This window comes from Corythoichthys intestinalis, chromosome 11 (genome assembly GCF_030265065.1).
Source record: "Corythoichthys intestinalis isolate RoL2023-P3 chromosome 11, ASM3026506v1, whole genome shotgun sequence".
NCBI lineage: Eukaryota > Metazoa > Chordata > Actinopteri > Syngnathiformes > Syngnathidae > Corythoichthys > Corythoichthys intestinalis.
Genome location: NC_080405.1, coordinates 17,076,382 through 17,096,250, shown reverse-complemented (window position 1 = coordinate 17,096,250; position 19,869 = coordinate 17,076,382). Strand labels below are relative to the sequence as shown.

Sequence of the window (19,869 nt, the reverse complement as noted above, 5' to 3'; positions counted from 1 at the left end):
GCACTATTTGAGAAGTACTGGTATAGGCTAATGTTCCTATTGTTGAAAGCACAAAGGTGTGTAATAAACAACCAGCCCATTTATATTTTGCATTTTGTTTTCTCACTGTACTGAAAATGAAACGAACCGTGTCCTCAAAACCGAGGTACGTACCGAACTGAGATTTTTGTGTACCGTTACACCCCTACTATTTACACAGAAAGATCAATAAGGGTACTTAATCATCATACCTAACAGGAAGTTAAAGCTCGCATGTTACAGCATTTGGATTTTTTTTTTTTTTTTTTTTTTTTTTTCTTTTTAAACCAAAAGCATATACTGCAATTTACTGAGAATTGCAGTAATTGTTTTACTATTGAGAAGTTCATTAAGCTTATGATTAATTGTTGAATGAAGTGATGTTCCAATACTATTACCAATTTAGAGTATTTCAAAATATGACCATGCAACTCCAAGCTGATGCTTTAGCATCCACAGGTAAGAAGAGCAAATGGGTGATTCTCATGAAAGCTATGCATTACAGTAATGAAGGATATTAATGTCTAAAAACATGTAATATTACACATTATGGTAATGATCACCTACGCTGGGGAAGTAGGCATATGTAAACATAGCTATTAACAATATCATAAAAACAGTCTTACCTTGTAGCCATCTGTTGTCTTGCCTTCTTCGTGGTGCATTACGGGTCAGAATAACTTGGTTAAAAAAAAAAACACTGTGACATTATGACAAGACAATGAACACAGTGCAATTGTAATGAAAGCTGCATACCATAATATTCGGACTAAAAGGTGCACCTGACTATAAGCCGCCACCCACCAAGTTTGACACGAAAACAGCATTTGTTCATGGATAAACCGCACCGGACTATAAGCCGCAGCTGTCCTCAGTTTTATGGGATATTTACACCATAAGATATTAACCAGTAACATTTTATCTGACAGTGGTGTAATAAGACTGTCATAAGACCGTCATAATGATGACATCACACTGTCATGAGCATTAATGAATGTTTATGACAGATGTCATTTAGTGTCATCCGGCAAATTATCTCACTTTCGAATGGATGCAAAAGATCAGAGCTGGACATAAATGGAGTTAGTGACAACATTTGCCGGATGAAACTTAATGATATCTATCATAAGCATTCATTAATGCCCATGACAGAGTCATGTCATCCTTATGATGGTCTTATGACGCTGTTGTCAAATAAAGTTGCGTATTAACCCATTTAAATCAATAAATAAGACGTACTGGACTATAAAGCCTGAATTATACTTCCGCGTCAGACCTACGCCGTCAAGGAAGAATCGAGTTACGACCCTACGCCGTAGCCTGACGCGCATCTCTCGATTTTTGTAACCTTCGCGTCGCGTAGACGCGTATGACGTAGCGAAAACGGACTGTGATTGGTCCGCTCAGACTGTTGTTTCCGGTTTACCGCGAAAACACCGCCATTGTACAATAGAATCAAACATTGTTTTCTACACGCAAAAATGGACCAAGCCGACGGGAGTATCATCGAAGAGCAAGTCTCGTCAAGAAATTATTATTGTGATTGCCAAATGGCAAGGTCGGCGATCGAAAAAATAAATAAATGGAAGAACCACCGAGACGTGGGTGGTCGGAATCGAGTGGCCACACGAAGCGGTGACCCAGTCGGCCAAAAACTGCCAACTTTTTATCACTTTATGTCGTATTTTTGGTTGGTGCACTTCATCATTTACTGTGTACATATGTTTGCTGTGACTATGTGACTTATTTACGTGTCACACTTCAAGTATATAAAGAATAAAGCACAGATTTGGTGTCAAAAAAGTTGTTTTGATCTTTAATTTTCAATAACAGACAGTTCACACACACGATACATCATCACTGATTGAGAGTGCCTCGGTGCTTTTTATGATAACCTTAAAATCAAGCCTCCCAACGCAGTTTGGGAAGTTCCCTGGACGCCAGAAATCTGCTATGGCTTCCCACTGGCTGGTTGTAGGACACGGCAAACAAATCGGGCTGGAGGGCTTTGCAGACCTTGAACGCAGTGCTCGACGCCAGTTTGAAGCTAGCCGCCACAGCTAGCTCCCTCCACCCGACTCTCTGTGCGGCATCAAAAGTCGGCCAAACCGCCTCGAAACTGTCTTCTGCGTCGCCTGCCCCTCAACATTTGTATGTTCAATATTTATTCAGTGTTGATGAGCAGAATATTTACTTTCAAGAGTTCCATATTGCATTGTTTATTTTTCTCCGACTAGCGGAAGTAAACAAGCATGCCCCAAAACCGTACAAACATAACGCCACATCCCTCTAGTGGCTTGGCGGTGAAATACAGAGCAACGCGTTCCCTCACCGCAGAACTATCGAATGTCGAATGACGCCGTAGTCGCTACGCCGTCACCGCAGCGCGGGAGTATAACTCAGGCTTAAGCCGCAGGATTCAAAATGGGGGGGGGGGAATCGCGGCTTATAGTCCGAAAATTACGGTACTTGAACACTATATTTTCCTTAGATATTTGTTCTACAAACTAAGAAACAATTATAGTTCATCATAATCTGCTAAATTATATAGTTTTAAACAAATTTATGCATTTTTATGAAATTGATTGAATATTTATGATGCTGTATTGAGGTGAAAACATCAAAGACGCATTAAAGTTATGAATATACAGCTCTAAAATCAGTTTAAAAACATATGAAATACTATTTTGGGAATATATCGTAGACTGGGCCACGTGATAGACATACGGTAACCATCTTGCAACTAAAACTGAAACTAAACTATTTCCAGTTTTCATGACTATATCTTCAAATACATAGTTTAGGTTAGCTTCATGAGAATAACCCAAATGCTTAAACACACACACTCACACACATACACCCAGTCAGTTTTTTAGACCCCTATAGTTGACTCCACTCTCTCGCTCCTCTGCTCCCTCCCACCTCTCTCTCTGTCTCTCTCTGATCTCTGGATGGTCTCTGCTATCCTCCCCACCACCCCCTTCTGCATCCCACCACAGTTGAGCAGATTGTGTCTGTATTCCAAGCCGCTTCCAAACAAAAGGCATGGGACCATTTCTCCAAAGCGCAGCGCAAGAACCTGGACGTATGGCGCAAGCAAGCAGAGGTTGGTGCTACTGTATTATTATTAAGTATTTTTATTGTTTTGTTATTATTTTATGTTATTTTTTTACATGACTGTTGCAATTCCTCTTCTTTATGTGCTGGGAAGTTTTTTTCTTGAATTGATTGTTAAAGCATGACTCAAATCAGACAGGTGAGCATTAAAGACTCCGTTTGACAGTAAGTACTTGAATGAAGCCAAGATGTCCTAGAACACTTGAGAGCTTTTATCACTTGCCTCCCACATCAAGTGAAAAAGCTACTAGCTGTACTCCAAAAGTGAGGTAACAAAACTTTCATTTAATGAACTTTTTTTTTCAGCAAATCATTGCAGTATGACTAAATATTATATGTCATCTATTCTTTGTCGCAAATAGATTAACCAGCTAATTTTTATCCTCGTTGTTTATTGGTTTTATCTGGATTTTGGTACAGCCTGGACCATGTAAGTTGAAATGCGTTTGGTAAGTTTTTACCTCATACATTTGTACCTTGACTTACAAATGCCCCATGAGTTATGAGTTTTTGAAATCAACTTAGAAGTCTTTATTTTTGACATATGAGCGAGCTCCAAATTTGCACATGGGCAAAGAGGGCCACACTCTTGCACTTTCAACCATTTATTGTGTGGAGTGAACAATTTGACACATAACCACAAAATAAGAGCACATGTAAGAAGCTGCTGCAGGCCTCAATTCGCATCCAGCTGCTTGCACGCAGATTTAACCCAACATAAAATAATCTGGTTTTACATGCCCCTAAAAGGCACACATCCAGCACCTGAATACAACAATCTGTACAAAAAAAAAACACTTTATCAAACCAATTCATCTCTCGTTTAAAGGGTTAATTAATTAAATTTAGCTGTATTTTTCTCGATAACATTTCACTGTCTTTCAATGAGAGAATTGATTTGAAATATAAGTTAAGATAGGAGCTTGTCACAGAACAAATTAAACTCATAAGACAAGGTACCACTGTACAAGGTTTTATTGCTAAAAACAACAGTAGCACACACGAGCACATGTCAAAATCTTACAGTAACATGTTTGCTTAACATGTTTTTAATGGTAGGTGTTGAACATACGACAGAGAATTTTGTTGGATTTGTGTGACAGAGTACCATAATTTTTGGACTATAAGCCGCTACTTTTTCCCCCTATTTGAATCCTGCGGCTTATAGTCCAGTGCGGCTTATTTGTTGATTTATTTGGGCTAAAAGAGTAACACTTTTTGTTGACAGCAGCGTCATAAGACTGCCATAAGACCGCCATAATTATGACATGACACAGTCATGGGCATTATTGAATGCTTATGACAGATGTCATTAAGTGTCACCTGGAAAATTTTGTCATTAACTCCATTTATGTCCAGCTCAGATCTTTTACATCTATTCAAAAGTGAGATAATTTGCTTGATGAAACAAAATGACATGTGCCATATGCAGTCATTAATGCTCATGGCAGTGTCATGTCATAATTATGATAGTCTTATGGCACCATTGTCAAATAAAGTGTTACCAAATTACATAACTAGCAATTAATGAAACAACTAGGACAGTAACTGAAGAAATAATTAGCACAGAACATTTTGATTGTTATTTACGTCTGTAGCGCTGTAATGCATGCTAGGAGACATGTTGGAGGACAACAGTGTTGACAGCAGGTGGAGCAGTGATAACCACATGAAGCTTCTTGAAGCAATCAAGCGTTGTAGCCAATTGGTTAAAAGCTTCATGGTGGTTCATTTGGTCTTATGACAGACTTACGATGCCGCATGCAAATAAAGTGTTAGCGGTTAACATCTTTTGGTGAAAATCTCCCATTATACAGTGAGGACAGTGCGGCTTATAGTCAAGTGTGGCTTATCTATGAACAAATGCCATATTCGTGTCAAATTTGGTGGATGGCAGCTTATATCCAGGAGCGCCTTTAGTACAAAAATTACGGTAAATGTGACTGATTTAATCTGATGTTTGATTGCAAACACATACTTACGAATGTGACGCAAGACCCAGCTTCCACATTATTACTCCATCTGACAATTGTGGTCACTTCCATACAAGGCCTCGGAGATTTGTGCACTCTTCCTTTTCTGCAGCTTGTTTAAATAGGCTTTTACTCTCGGGATGAATGGCTATCAATGTAAGTGGAAGAAAACACTGTGGGTGAATAAGGCCTCATTCATAAACAAGTTAACCATGAGAGTCCTCGAAATGAAATTGTGGTGCAAAATAACCTTTCTAGTCTTTCTTTTACAACCACTTATAAAAAGATCAGATTGGGTTCATTGAGTATGAAGAGTAAGAAGCTTCAATTAAAAAGATCAAATTGGGTTCATTGAGTATGAAGAGTAAGAAGCTTCAATTTAGTAATTATTTCAACATTATCGACTATAAAGAAATTGAAAAGTGCACATCTGCAAATGACTTCAAATTAGCACTCAAGATTTTTTAGATCCCAATCCAGCTACATTTACTTACAGCATTAAAATAGATCACCCAACAGTCACAAATAAAGAGCGAAATTTACAAATATGGTTCTTTTACTACAGTGTTGCTTTGATTTACAAGGTTAACTCTTTATAGCCATACGTATCACATTTGATGCTTAGAATTTCATTGATTTGAGAGTTTTGATTCAGAATTTTGATTTTTTTTTTTTTTCTCAAAAAAAATTGATGAAGAAATAAAAAGGATTTAGCAAGGGTTATATATATTAGAGCACTTATTACACATATTCATGTTTTTAAAATTTATTTATTTATTTATTTTACAAATTTGAAAATAAGCTTCAATTAAGACCTTATTTTTCAAATTTTGGGATTCTCTGACAATTGCTTCATGTTGACGGCCTTTAAAGTGTGGTCCCATCCATCCAGTGGTCAACTGAAAAAACCTATACATAATATATATATATATATGCGTATATATACAATTGCATCCAAACACATTTATTTTACACTCGTGGGATTAAAGTTAACATAGAAAAGCTTGATGAAACTTTTTGTCCAAGACACCATGACAGCTCCTTGGTCCGCAGGGGGCAGAGACATGATGCGGCAGATTTGAGAGCATCTTCCATCAATAGAAATGCCGCATAGAAGTCCCTGCTCGCAAGGGATTTCTGAGATATCATGGTGAAATGCAAAACGTCTGGATGTCTACATAACAAGCAAAAAAAAAAAAAAAAAAAAAAAAAGCATAAGTGCTACCTTTGCTTCCTACAACCTGCTAATCCCCAATCTTCTTTTGGTCTAGAAAAATATGGTATTAAAAATAGCAAACATGACAAAAATTAGCTGACCCCAGAGATACGCTTTAAATTACTGTGAAGAAATTTAATACTTTGCAGTAATTAAAACTGTGATTGCAGCAATATTACCATAAATTCAGTCAATTACTAAACAGGAGAAATAGACAAATCCAAAATGGAAAAAATTCACAACCAACCTGGCGTAAGCCAAAAGTCAGTTGTTGTCAACTAGTTTGTTTATTTAAAGGGTCTTTGTTATTCTATGCACTTATCCGCTTCTTCATTAGACATAACTGTCTGGCTGATCGTCAACGCAAATTTCTATTGAACCAATCACCTGGCAGCATCTCACTGCATTTTGGCATGTAAACATGGCCAGGACAATCTGCTGCTGTTCAAACAGAGCATCAGAAATGGGAAAAAAGTGATTTAAATAACTCGTAACGTGGGATGGCTGTTGATGCCAGATTGACTGCTCCGAGGGTTTTCAGAAACTGCGGATCTACTGGGATTTTTCACGCACAATCATCTCTAGGGTATACAGAGAATAGTCTGAAAAAGAGAAAGCATCCAGCGGTAATTCTGTAGGCAAAAATGCCTTGTTGATACCTGAGGTCAGAGGAGAATGACCAGATTGGTTCAAACTGATAGAATAAATAACCACTCGTTATAACAAAGATATGCATCTCTGAATGCACAACACATCGTACTTTGAGGCAGATGGGCTACAGTACCAGAAGATCACACCAGGTGCCACTCCTGTGGGCTAAGAATCGGAAACTGAGGCACAAGCTAACAAAAATTGGACAATAGAAGATTGAAAAACGTTGCCTGGTCTGATAAATTTCGATTTCTGTTGCGACATTTGGATGGTAGAGTCAGAATTTAGTGTCAACAACATGAACACAAGGATCCATCCTACCTTGTATCAACGGTTCAGGCTGGTGTTGGTCGTGTAATGGTGTGGGTGATATTTTCATGCCATACTTTGAGCCCATTGGTACCAATTGAGCATGATTGCAATGCCACATCCAGGCCTTAATTATCACATTAAACCCATCTTCTGATTGCTACTTCCCACAGAATAACACGCCATGAAAGCTCGAATCATCACAGACTTTTTTTTTTTAACATGACAGTGAGTTCACTGTGCTCAAACGGCCACCACAGTCATTAGATCTCAGGATATAGGCATCATGAATGTGTAGCCGATAAATCTGCAGCAACTGCGTCAGCACGCAATTGTCATACCAATCTACCGTATTGGCCGAAATAAGACTGAAAAAGTGGGGGTCGTCTTATTTTCGGGGTCTAGACAGTATACCCATTCACGACGCTAGATGGCGGCAGATATCACTGAAGCGAATGCTGAACTTGAATCCTCAGGCCAAAGCGACCCCTTATGGTTAATTCAGTTATTGCAATTTTGTTGTTGTATCACAATAGATTGGCTTAATTACATTTCCAAAACCAGAAGCCATTCATTTACGAATAAGATTGCACTTTAGTTTACATATTTAAATGTTCAGATATTAAGATTTGAATGAGGCAAAATAACATGCTTTTTCCCCTAAAATATATTGTTATAATCATTTGTTTCAGATGTACTGTAATTATTTTCTGTATAAAAATTAATTTGGTGTTCAAAAAGTCTTTTTTCAAACTTGAGTCTTGAAAAAGAGGGGGTCGTCTTATAATCTGGGCCGTCTCATATCCAGGCCAATACAGTACATGATATTATCTCAATATGGACCAAAGTCACTGAGGAATGTTTCCATTTGAATCCATGCCACGAAGGGTTAAGGCAATTCTAAAGGAAAACTGGGGTCCATCTCGGTACCAGCAAGGTGTAACTAATAAACTGGCTGGTGTACAATCCAGTACCATTTTGTTAATTGTTTTAAATGTAATCTGTTTTTGTGGGGTTGGAACGGATTCATGAAATTTCAGTTACTTTCATTTGAAAGGATTTATGAAGACATACAAATAGATTCAATGGTAAGTTAGGTCACTGAACAAAGCAGTCAACGTAGAACTGTAATTTTATTGATTTTTTAAAATCTGAGCGTCTTTTTATTGTTTGGGTTTTGTCGTTTGGACGAAAAAACAATCGTGATTTTTTTTTTTTTTTTTTTTTTTTTTTTTTTTTTAATTTAGCTGTATGCTAGATAATGTGATATGTTGTACTTTTGAAATGAAAATATTCACAAGTACAAATGGTTTCATTGAAGACACACGCGGTTCTGGCAGTGTTGCTTTGCACTTTTGCGGCTGACATTCCGTCACGTATAAAATAAAAGGTGAGAAAATGACAGGCCACTTCCTGCTAAGTGATGCAACATGGCGCTTTTGAAGCATTTTGCGGCGCTCGAGAGCCAAATATTCACAAAGGGACAGACGGGGGTGGCGTTTGACTGGTTTAATACATTCTGTGTCGAGAACACAGCGGCAAGGCAAGGTGAGTCAGCTGATCATCACATGGGCGGCCATCTTGTGTCTGTTCTGTGTGACTGACTGTCCTGGAGGTTAAGCATGGAAAGCTGCACTCCGTCCTCTCAGGCACAGTCAAGACTACAACTGCCTCCCTCAGCTAGCCTTTTTTTTTTGTTTGTGCGTGTACACAGCAGATGGTTGTGTGTGTCTGCAGGTGTTTGTGCGTGACCTCTGCCATCAGGCTCTGTCTGAAAAATGTCAGCTCACAGATGGCTCGAAGTTTATATACTCTCAGGCACTTTGTTTTTAAGCTCCATCCGGCACTTTGGGAGGGAAGTTTTATTCAGTCTGTTGATTTTATGATGATGGCTGTGTTTGCTTGTATTATTAACCCTTTAGACTTCGAGTGGGAACCTCTTGGTACCTCACGATAGGATTTGCGATACAAAGCTCACGATAACGATGGTCTGAAGATACGGGGATACAATGATTATCGATACATTGGTCAGGAAATAATTCTAGGATACTCTACAAACATCTAATAAACAGAAAAACAAGCTTCTGGTGTGAATTGGAATGAGTATATCACTTGTAGATGTCCAATCCATTTGAACTGGGAAGGTGGCAGCTAATGAACTGCCATCCCTCCCACTTCATACGGATTGAACGTCTATGGCTGGTAGTGGCAGCCAATGACAGGCAATTAGATAATTTCGGGTCATTTCGGGTTTTCATTTTCCTGTTGATTTTCAGTTACTTTCTGTTGGTTTTGGGGTATTTAATGGATCTCATTCTGTTTATTTTGAGTTACAGAACAGGAAGTGACCTGGGAACAGTGGTGTTACCAGGATGCCACGTGTGGGTGGGCATTAATCTTACCGGGGGGGGCAAAAAAAACAAAAAAGCTACAATGCTCAAGTAGGTTGAAATCCAGCACAGGGCTACTGCACCTTAAAACATGTTTTCTCCTTGAGATAACTGTAGTTGTGATTTGGTCTAAACCAGGGGTCCCCAAACTTTTTCCTGTGAGGGCCACATAACTTTTCCCTTCTCTGATGAGGGGCGGGGTCAGTTTGTAACAGAAAAAGTGTAACGATTGCAGGAGTGCCTAAATGTAAAAATTTATTGTTTTTCAGAAAGCCACAATCAAAGAACCCTTTCTGGATTCTTCACGGAACAAAAGTAAATAAAATTTTAAAAAATAATAATAATATAATATAATATAGTAATAACACTATTAATTAAATAGATAATAACCAAATAACCCTTTCTGGGTTCTTCACAGAAAAAGCCAGGAAATAAATAACTCAAGTAAAAAAAAAGGGGGGGGGGGGGCTGAACCAAATGTGGAGGCGGGCCATAGTTTGGGGACAATGTTTTTTTAGATAAATAATTGTGGTTCCTCGGTTTTCATTATTATTACTCTCGTTATTCTTTGTTCCACAGCCCCTTTTAATTGTGGTTCCTCGGTTTTATCATTATTATTCTAGTTATTCTTTGTTCCACAGCCCCTTTGAGCTCAATTTGACCCCCTTAGAATGCTTTAAAATGCACCAAAATCGTTAGGCAGGTCAAGACAGGTGCAATATTTGATACCGTGTAAAGACAAATTCGAAATACAATATGTAGCACCCCTTTAGCAGTCATTCTTTGTCCCGCTGACACTTTGAGCCCTATTTTGACTCAAACTCAAACCAAACTCAACAGCCAGGTGAACACTAGTGAAAACTTTGATAAAATGGAAAAGAAAAAAAAAAAACTAAATATGCGTAAATATCTGTAGCGCCCCCTAACAACAAAACCAACATTTCTTTTTTTTTTTTTTTTTATTTTAAGGTAACAACGCAAAAGTTAAAACTTCACATCAGTACTATATGAATAGGATACCATACGCCAGGGGTGTCCAAACTTTTTGCAAAGGGGGCCAGATTTGGTGTGGTAAAAATGTTGGGGGCCGACCTTGGCTGACGTCCTTTACATAGAACAATATATTTAAGGAAATTTTAGCAAGCCATTCTGTGTGTCACATTTGCTTTATTAATCGATTAACTTCAGTATTCGATTAAAGAAAAAAGATTCGAATTAAAATTTTGCTTCTTCGAGTATTCGTTTAATTAAAGTGATAAACTGCCCTCTAGTCTGCCTTATTTCACATGTCTGAATCCAGCTGCTCCATGTTAAAACCAACATAAGCCAAGTTTTTGTTTGAGCTAATGGTTTTTTTTATGCATTCGTAATTTAGGTTATTGGTATATTTAACAGTTGTTTTTCTTTTTTTTTGTGGGAATATGTTTCTCAACCATTTGTCAAGAGCATTGTAAAAACAAAAAACCGTTAGTGTTTTAAAGCACTTAAGCTAGCAGACATTTGCTATGTAAGTTAGCCATTGTTCTTTTGTCGATCCTTATTTATTTTTTTATACCATTTGAGGCTCAGCTCAGGTATTTTAATTTTTCGTGTTCCTTATCCGATTACTCGATTATTCGAACTAACTAGTTGATCGATTAATTGACTACTAAAATAATCGATAGCTGCAGCTCTAATTTTTAAAATGAATAATTTCAACAATCTCGCAACTAGCCTTTGTGGCGTTCTCTTTCGACTCTCGGGCTCTTGCGAAATACTGCTCTTATATGTAATGTAATAATGCTGCTGTAAAATTAAACTAGCTTCAAGTTGCTTCAATTTCTCTCCCCTGTAATCTTTTCGTACATGACAGCGTGAACTATTTAAAAACAGCGCACTGTCTCTTTGCAAATGAGGCAGACACAGCTGTTGCGTATATTAGTGAAGAAATAGTCCTTTTTCCACCTATCCCTGAAGCATCGGCCGTCGCAGTCAACAGTTTTTGTTGATTGTCGCCATTTTAGAAAATTGGGAGTAAAGAGTCACACGGGGTAATGTTGCTTAGAGTGCTGCTGCCTTTTAGTGGGTAAATGAGGAGCAGCACTTAGTGTGTAAGCTACTTCATATGCTGGTAGCAGTACAGCTGACCAATACCACCCAGTATGTGCGGGCCAGATGTTAATGATTATTATGACAGAGGCTGGGGGCCGGATGAAATTTGACCAAGGGCCGCATTTGGCCCCCGGGCCGGACTTTGGACATGTCTGCCATACGCGGTTAGCACTACATCCAGTTTTCTTTGGGGCGTCCCCCCCCCCCCCCCCCCCCCCGGTAACGCCCCTGCCTGGGAATCACCCAAATGAATAGGAGTGACTCAAACTCAACTGAAACTGACCTGTATATGCCCTAAAATGAACAGCAACATACCTGTAAATGCACTGAAAATCGGACAGAATCACTGTGAATGCTCTGGTTTCGAACAAACGAACGTTCCCAGTCTAGATGGATTGGGCGTCAAGCACCGTCAATGCAGCTTTAGGGTTAACTGAGACACTATTATGGTGGAAGATTTTAGTAGCAACTTGTTCGTTCATTTTTATTTTTATTTTAGACATTGACACCTTTTTAAATGATATCTCGATTCTTGGCAGGAGCACATCGAGAACCTTTTGGGATACAAAGTATCACGATATATCACCATTTCGATATTTTGTCACACCCCTACGTTAGACAGCACTCATTATAATTCATTGGCTGTCATTGACGGCGCAAGTCATCGAGTCCATTTTGAGTGGGAGAGCCTGGCAACGAATGAGGCAACAGAGGAAGTGTGTGCTCGAGGCATACTGTAGTTTGATACAGAGGACCTACAACTGTTCCAAGGCCAATAATCCATATGGGTAGACGAGCTTGCCTGAGACCACAGCACATCCTACTTTATGATATTACAGCCGCCCTTGCTGGTCTGTTAAGAACTGGGGGGGGGGGGACCTTTCCCTCAATAAGAGAGGGGATTGTAAAAATGTGTAAATTTGTGTTGGATTGCTGGGGGCATAGGATCTTCTCCCTGCATGTGTTGTAGATTGCCTCTCAATGGAGGCCCCCCCCCCCCCCCACACACACACACACACACACAAACACAGAACAGAGGTGGAAACCCAATGGCCACATGTCACTGTTTGTATCTAACTGACATGAATTTCTATAAACAAAATTCTAAGACTGCTGCTTGAACACACAGCAAGATGACTGCTATTGCTGCCTTTTACTGTTTTATAAATAAAACTGGTGCTCGTGTAAACTGAAGATCAGAACAGATGCGTTAAATTTTCTCACCATGGATGAAGTAATATCTGTGATCCAAATTTAATGTGCATATGAAGTAATATCTGTGATCCAAATTTAATGTGCAAAGCTGAAAAGAAAAAAAGCTCAAGCTCAGGACTCAGCCAGTTTTCTGCAGAGATGAGTTAGAGTCAGCCCTGCCATCATTGTCGCTCTCTCTCTTGTAATGGCAGCGCTGCCAAATCAAGTCTTGACGCAGCCGTCTCTTTGCGTTCCAGGAGATTCGAAATATGCACAATGAGCAGCTGATGGACATCCGGCGCGAGGAGGAGATGGAGATGTCCGACGACGACATGGAGGAGGCGCCAGACAGCAAAGACTCAGAGGACTCAGGTGCGCCTCTCAGTGAGCAGTAAACATCTGTCTGGATGAGTGATAGCTGCATTGCTCATTTCGTACCCGTGTTGCTAACCAAAACAGCAGCACTAACGCAGTTTCAGTTCATCTCAGGCGACCTTTGTTCTTGACTTTTATAGACTAGAATGTAAGATGCTGATTTTTAGACGTGGAAAACAGCATCACTGCCATAAACACTTTCAGCCCTTTATCACCTTTCAGGCTTGAAGACAACACGTTCAAAATGTGTGGAAGTGCGTGTGAAACTGGTCAAAGCTGCCAGCAACTTTTGGTCTTGGATAGATTTAAGGCTGCTGTTTCTGAAGTCACAAAAAATGGAAATGTGCCGCTAAATCTGCCGGCCAAACTATAACTTTCACTTCCTCCTGGCCTCATCGTTGTCCTGATTTTCAGTTTGCGATTGTGTAGCTGGGCTAATTAACATGGTTGTTGCTACACTGTTTCATCCATTATGCAACACTTTTTTTCCCCCTAACCCACAAACATCCTTCCTGTTAACTCAAATTTGTCCTCTATTGCAGCTTTTTCAGGCAACAAACTAGTTAGGCCTGAAAAAAAGGCAATTATTCAATACATTTTTTACCTAAATTGCTTACAAACTTTGCCTCCTTCACGCCTCAATTAATCGTGCTCTGCGGGTTGTTCGTATAATACATTGATTCAATGCAATAATTCTTTTTAACTCATTGTCTGCCATTTACAATGACAGACGTCCAATCCATTTTGAGTGGGTGAGGCTGGCAGCGATTATTCGCTTTTCTCAGTGAAAATGGAATAGACCTCATCAATGGCAGCCAATAAATTAAATGATCCCCAACCATTGCTCCTGCTAGTTTACGCCCGTTTTCACTTTCTACTGCAGTCCATAAAGGCAGCAGAAAATGTGAGCCTTTATTATAGGTGTTCTCTGCAACTCCGACCTGCAACATAATGATCTTTATTTCTTTTGTTGTCAAACGTCTAGTAGTCTTGCTTGATTCCATGAGTTCACTCGTTAACTCCACCATTTCTATTGACCTTTAAAGGTGTCACCCACAACCCCAGCGCTCATCCTCTTTAGGCATTGATCAGTGAGCTGCGTCAGACTACGATATAGAAAAACGAAAGACCCGGCCGCATGTGCATGTAGCGTGAACTCCATCGCGGATGCCTGCGAGTCTGTAAACGGTGCCTGTTAAATAACAAACGGGCCAAATCCCAGCGCGTGTTTGACACCTCAGATCAATACTTCTCACCTCCAAACCTGCCAGAAGACTACAATCTTCCCCAGTGAATGTTGATTAACAGTGCTCGACACAAAGTTCATAAATACACACTGCAAACCATACACTTTCACTCACATGATGGCTCTTATCTCCCCCTCAGCATGTTGCTCGACTTTCCCCAAAGAGCTTTTCTACCCGTCTTCCAGTTGACTTCCCTGTAGACGAGCACACAATAAACCATCCTTTGGCTCTGTTCGATAGGTCGGGTCATATGTCCAGTGGAGATCTGGCGGACAAAACACTCTGGGATTATCCCATCTTTTCAGAAGGCGGTAATCTGCTGTTGATCATGGGTTGTGAAGGATATTGAATTTAAAGGTGTCCCGGATAGACTCCAGCCCACCACATCTGCTTTAGCAAAGGAATGAATACTAGAAAGATGGATTTTGCATTACCATTATGAAAACGTCTTGCAGATGTTCACTGTAGGCATGAGCTTTACATTAGGAAAATGAAAAATTAGCCCAAATCTGTCCTTTTCCACCCTAAAACCCATTTTAAGGTATCTCACAAATGGTATAATGATAATGGCTGCTTGGTTAAAACAAATACCAACAAATCTAAAGACAGTTAACTTTTATGTTTTTTTTTTTTGTTTGTTTTTTTTTTTTGAGGGATTCTCAAATAGTCTTTCTGTTTACACTCAATGTCCTATGCAATGATTTCTATTTATTTTCCCAAAAGCATCTCCCCGCCTGTTTATTATTGGGACAGTGTTATGTCAATGAAGCCTTTATCCTTATCTGTCTCCTAATAGTTCTCTGGCTACCCATCGAAGCAGAAAAATATGGGCAAGGCAAGGCAAATTTATTTGTATAGCACAATTTAACACAAGGCCATTTAAAGTGCTTTACATCACATGACGATCCACGAGCAGAGATAAAATGATTCATAAATATCACATTAAATGAACAGAAAGTTAAAACAAAGACAAATGAAACAGGAAATAAAATTAAACATAAACTGAATAAAAAGCAAACGGTTTGAAATTTGAAATCTATAGAGAGTTATGGATATGCTGTGATAAACAAAAGTGTTTTTAGCCCTGATTTAAAAGAGCTAAACGTTTAAGCACACTTCAGAACTAACTTGTTCCAGAGGTAAGGAGCATAACTAAATGCTGCCTCACCCCTTCTTGGAACATACAGGAGACAGGTTCCAGACGAGCTTAGGGGTCTAGATGCTTCATAGGCATCCAACAAATCAAGCATGTATTTTTGTCCAAGGACACAGACAAGACTGAAAAAGCAGTTCCTGCTCTTGCACCCCTCGTTAAAATAAACTGTTGTATTTTAAGCCAAAAGAACTGTTGTGTTTGATAGAACAATATGTCTATATGCTGCCATAGCAGATTCATGGCGTATTAAACCCCAAAACTATTTTTAATATGTCCGTTTTACCCTGGAAACCGAGTGTCAAGACACAGCTGTGAATGGCCACAGCCGGACTTTGTGGGGATTTTATGGGTGAAACACGGTAAAATAACAAGGGTCGCAATACATAAGTCACAGACAACAAGGAGTGGTCAAGATTTTCTTTTTCAAATATTTACCTTTTTAAAGGTCTTTTGTTGTTTTTGTTTTTTTCAATTTTTCTTTCGATTATCATCTAAAATATTGAAAAATGCAACAGAAAATGCGACAGTAACAACAACAAAAATACAATTAAGCGATAGTTATGAGGTAGATATCTGTTGACAATTTTTTTCATTGTGACGTAATTCGCTTGAAAGTTTGTGAGTGAAAGGTTTTATAAAGGCATTTTTTAAACTAAATATTAGACATCAATTCATGATTCTGAGCTAAAAATGACAGACATTTTGAATAATGAATATAAATAATTACCTTCTTTTTATGGCTGGGTTAAACAAAAGCGGTTGTGCGGTGTAAACGGGGGTCTCCAGGGTAAAACGGACAAATAAAAAAATAGTTCAGGGGCTGAATACGCCAAGAAACTGCTATGGCAGCATATAGATATATTGCTCTATCAAACACAACAGTTATTTTGGCTTAAAATACAGCAGTTTATTTTGAAGAGGGGTGCAAGAGCAGAAACTGCTTTTCAAGCCTTGTCTGTGTTTTCCGCCATATATGTAGTACTTAACCGAGTGGCGGAACAAATCCTGGGTGGTAGCAGGGAGAGTGCGACCCGTTACTGGCACTGTGTGCGTGTCCCCGTTGCATTTCTTTACACAAGCTAAACCCAAGCAAAACCTCAAGCATGCATTTTAGACTGTGCTCTCTCCCACCCAGGCCCCCTTTAGGCCTGCAAACCCGAGAGACCAGGGTGCAGCCGCACCGCCAGCGCCCCCGAAGCTCTGCCCCTGACTCAACCATTAATCAGTTACTCCCACTGCTGGTTGTTGGTCAACACGAAATAATGTATTCTCTTCTGTGTGAGGAAACAAACAGTAGTTGAAAAATTCCCAATTTCTGCATCATTTGGCAAATCAAACTAATGTATTGTCTGATCTTCAACAAAATCACAATAATAACTGCCACCCTGTCCCGTGAATATTTATTTTCAATAAAAATGTGAACTAGAGCTTCAACAAACGGTTATTTTGGTAATCACTTGGTTTACTTTGTTTTGTTTTTTTAAACAATTCGTCAACTAATTGGACTTGCGCTCCTTGTTATTATTGCCGTTAACTGCAAAACAAAATACTTCTACAAACATAGCTCTATTCCCGTTTACCATCTTTCACATTTCCACGGCAGCGCATCTAGACAGAAAACTCAATTGGCTATGCCTTCTGGCTGGTTTCTGTCAAATTCTTTAAGCCATTGCGACAACACAAAATAACTGTAGTAAAAGAATACCCATCATTCTTTTTAAAGGTCAGATCCTCACATTTGATGGTGAGCTACCATGTGCCCTTCCACCACCTGGGAGCTTTTTTTCTCCTTGTCTGGGGTTTAAATTAAGCCTTTTGATTGCTCCCCATGGAAATAGTCAAGTCTGGCTCAATATCATTTTCTCACCTAGTTGATAGCATGTTCCCCACGGGTGCTTGACAGTCTTGGAAATATCGAAATTGCAATGTTTTACCCTGCGTCATTTTCTCGTTTTTCTGTTAACGTTTGCGCAGGCGTGCTTCAAGCCGAGGCCTTGAAGGAAGAGAACGACTCACTGCGCTGTCAGCTGGACGCTTACCGTAACGAGGTGGAGCTGCTCAAGCAGGAGCAAGGCAAGAATCAGCCAATGAGGAGCGAGGAAGACAGCACGCACACTCAGCAGCTCAGCTTCCTCCAGCAGGCGCTGCAAGGCATGCAGAAGGTAAAACCCACGCACGTTATGAAGATGCTAACCATTATAAAAGGTTTGATGCAGATTACACTCTGTACTGGTTGCCATATGAGCATACATGTAGAGACAGCCATTCAAATCATGTGACACTCTTCCATTAAGTTTGGAATTGGATTTTGAATGTGGAGAGAGAGAAAAAAAAACATCACAATTATCGATATGAAGATATAATGTGATGTATTATTCACATTCTAGTTTTCTGTACATATATATGTGTTTAATTCTTGCAGTACCTTTGAAGATGATCGACAAATGAATTAGTTGAGCCGTCCAAATCATTTGGACTGAGGGATCTGGCAGCAAATTTCGCTGCCAACCCTCCCAGTTCATATGGATTGGACGTCTATCGCTGTCAATGGCATCCAATGAGATAATCGTATTTGCATTTATGTTGCTTAGTTTTGCTTGCTGTGTGACATCTGCATATTTACCCTGTGTTTACACGAGTACTCCTGCGTCCACCCACATCCCAGAAGTGTGTCCTATTCCAAGTTGTCTGCCAGTGTGAATTTCAGTGTGAATGGTTGGTTGTTTTTATTTATTTATTTTGTTTATTTTTTTATTATTAGAGTTGCTCTAAAGATGACATTGACCACACAGTAACGTTGGCATATTACCACTTACAACATTCAAACTAAGGAAACGATCAACACCGGTAATTTTATTCTTCTCATTTATTAAGCTGACCTGCCACCAATGTAGGGGTGAAACTAACAATTCGATTAATATGACAATTATTTCAACGATTAAAGGGGTAAATGTCACTTTTTTCAATTACCTTCACAGTTTAACTTGAAGTTGTTTTAGGAATGTTGTAATTAACAATGAAGACAAAACGGATAACTATTTTCTTTAAAAATATTTTATTACAGCTTCCTGACTTAACTGTAGTCAACAACTGTACTGTTTTAAATACATAAAACTGTTAACGCTTTTTAATAAAGGTTCTGAGTGTAAAACAAAAAAATTCTCAGTACACATATCAGACTAAATCCTGTTCATTCAAATTTTTATAAAAAGTGCTGCTGATTGACATTTTATTTTTCTTGTGGGCAAAGTGCTGATATGAATTGCGTAAATTTATTTTCTTTGAACAAACTAAACAACAAAACTGAATAAGGAGGAGGCAGACAGTAATGAATCAGTTTTCTTTATCAAACACTTGTTCATATATACAAGGGTTCGTCAACCCAAAATGTTGGAAGAGCCATATTAGGCCAAAATAACCAAAAACTAATATGTCTGGAGCCGCAGAAAATTAAAAGCCTTATATAAGCATTATAATGAAGGCAACACATGTTGTCTGTATCTATATTAGCTGGATTAACCTACTATTAAAATGACTAATGTGGCTATAAATACATAATGAGCCTTCATGATTAAATATTTATTTTCCTTGCAATGCATTCTATAGAGAATGACGCACCACGTGACTACTTGTTGTTGTCCGATACTGCCTCAAGATGAATTCCATTACAATATTAATGAATTATGTTTAATTGCTTTAATAAAATTTAAGAAATCCAATAAAGAAATCCGAATTTTTATGTCATTTGTATTTTGAAGATTCGAAAAAACAACAAAATAGAATGTGCATAACGTGCCCCTTATGTGGGCAACAAACATTGTGCAACAAAACGCAGCCTGCATTTATAAATAAATAAAACAGCACCCTTTTGAAAAGGTAAAGTATATAATCTGAGTTCACGTACCTGCATAAAAACGATGGGTGTTCAATATCGATCACATCACACGACTTATCACAGAGTATTCTGCCGCTGAATTAATGTCCTTGATTTGATGATTGGTGAAGTTGCCTGTCATTTTTATGGCCCCTTCCTTCACTGATTTTCTGTATTATCTCGGTTTTGTTTTTGAAGTCTGCAAATGGGTGTTTTGATATGTTGATGAATGACTCCTTCGTTCACCAGTCACCATCT

General features: G+C 38.9%; 1 protein-coding gene across 5 annotated transcripts in view; it reads left to right on the top strand.

The window, feature by feature from the left end:
- The window catches only part of enox2 (ecto-NOX disulfide-thiol exchanger 2), a 388,688-nt gene that overhangs the window by 337,293 nt on the left and 31,526 nt on the right, over positions 1–19,869 (top strand). For all 5 annotated transcript variants that reach the window (XM_057849987.1, XM_057849983.1, XM_057849986.1 and 2 more), the window contains 3 exons: positions 3,018–3,124; positions 13,217–13,331; positions 17,712–17,899. In XM_057849987.1, coding sequence (XP_057705970.1) covers positions 3,018–3,124; positions 13,217–13,331; positions 17,712–17,899 — 410 coding nt within the window. The remainder of the gene's footprint in view (positions 1–3,017; positions 3,125–13,216; positions 13,332–17,711; positions 17,900–19,869) is intronic.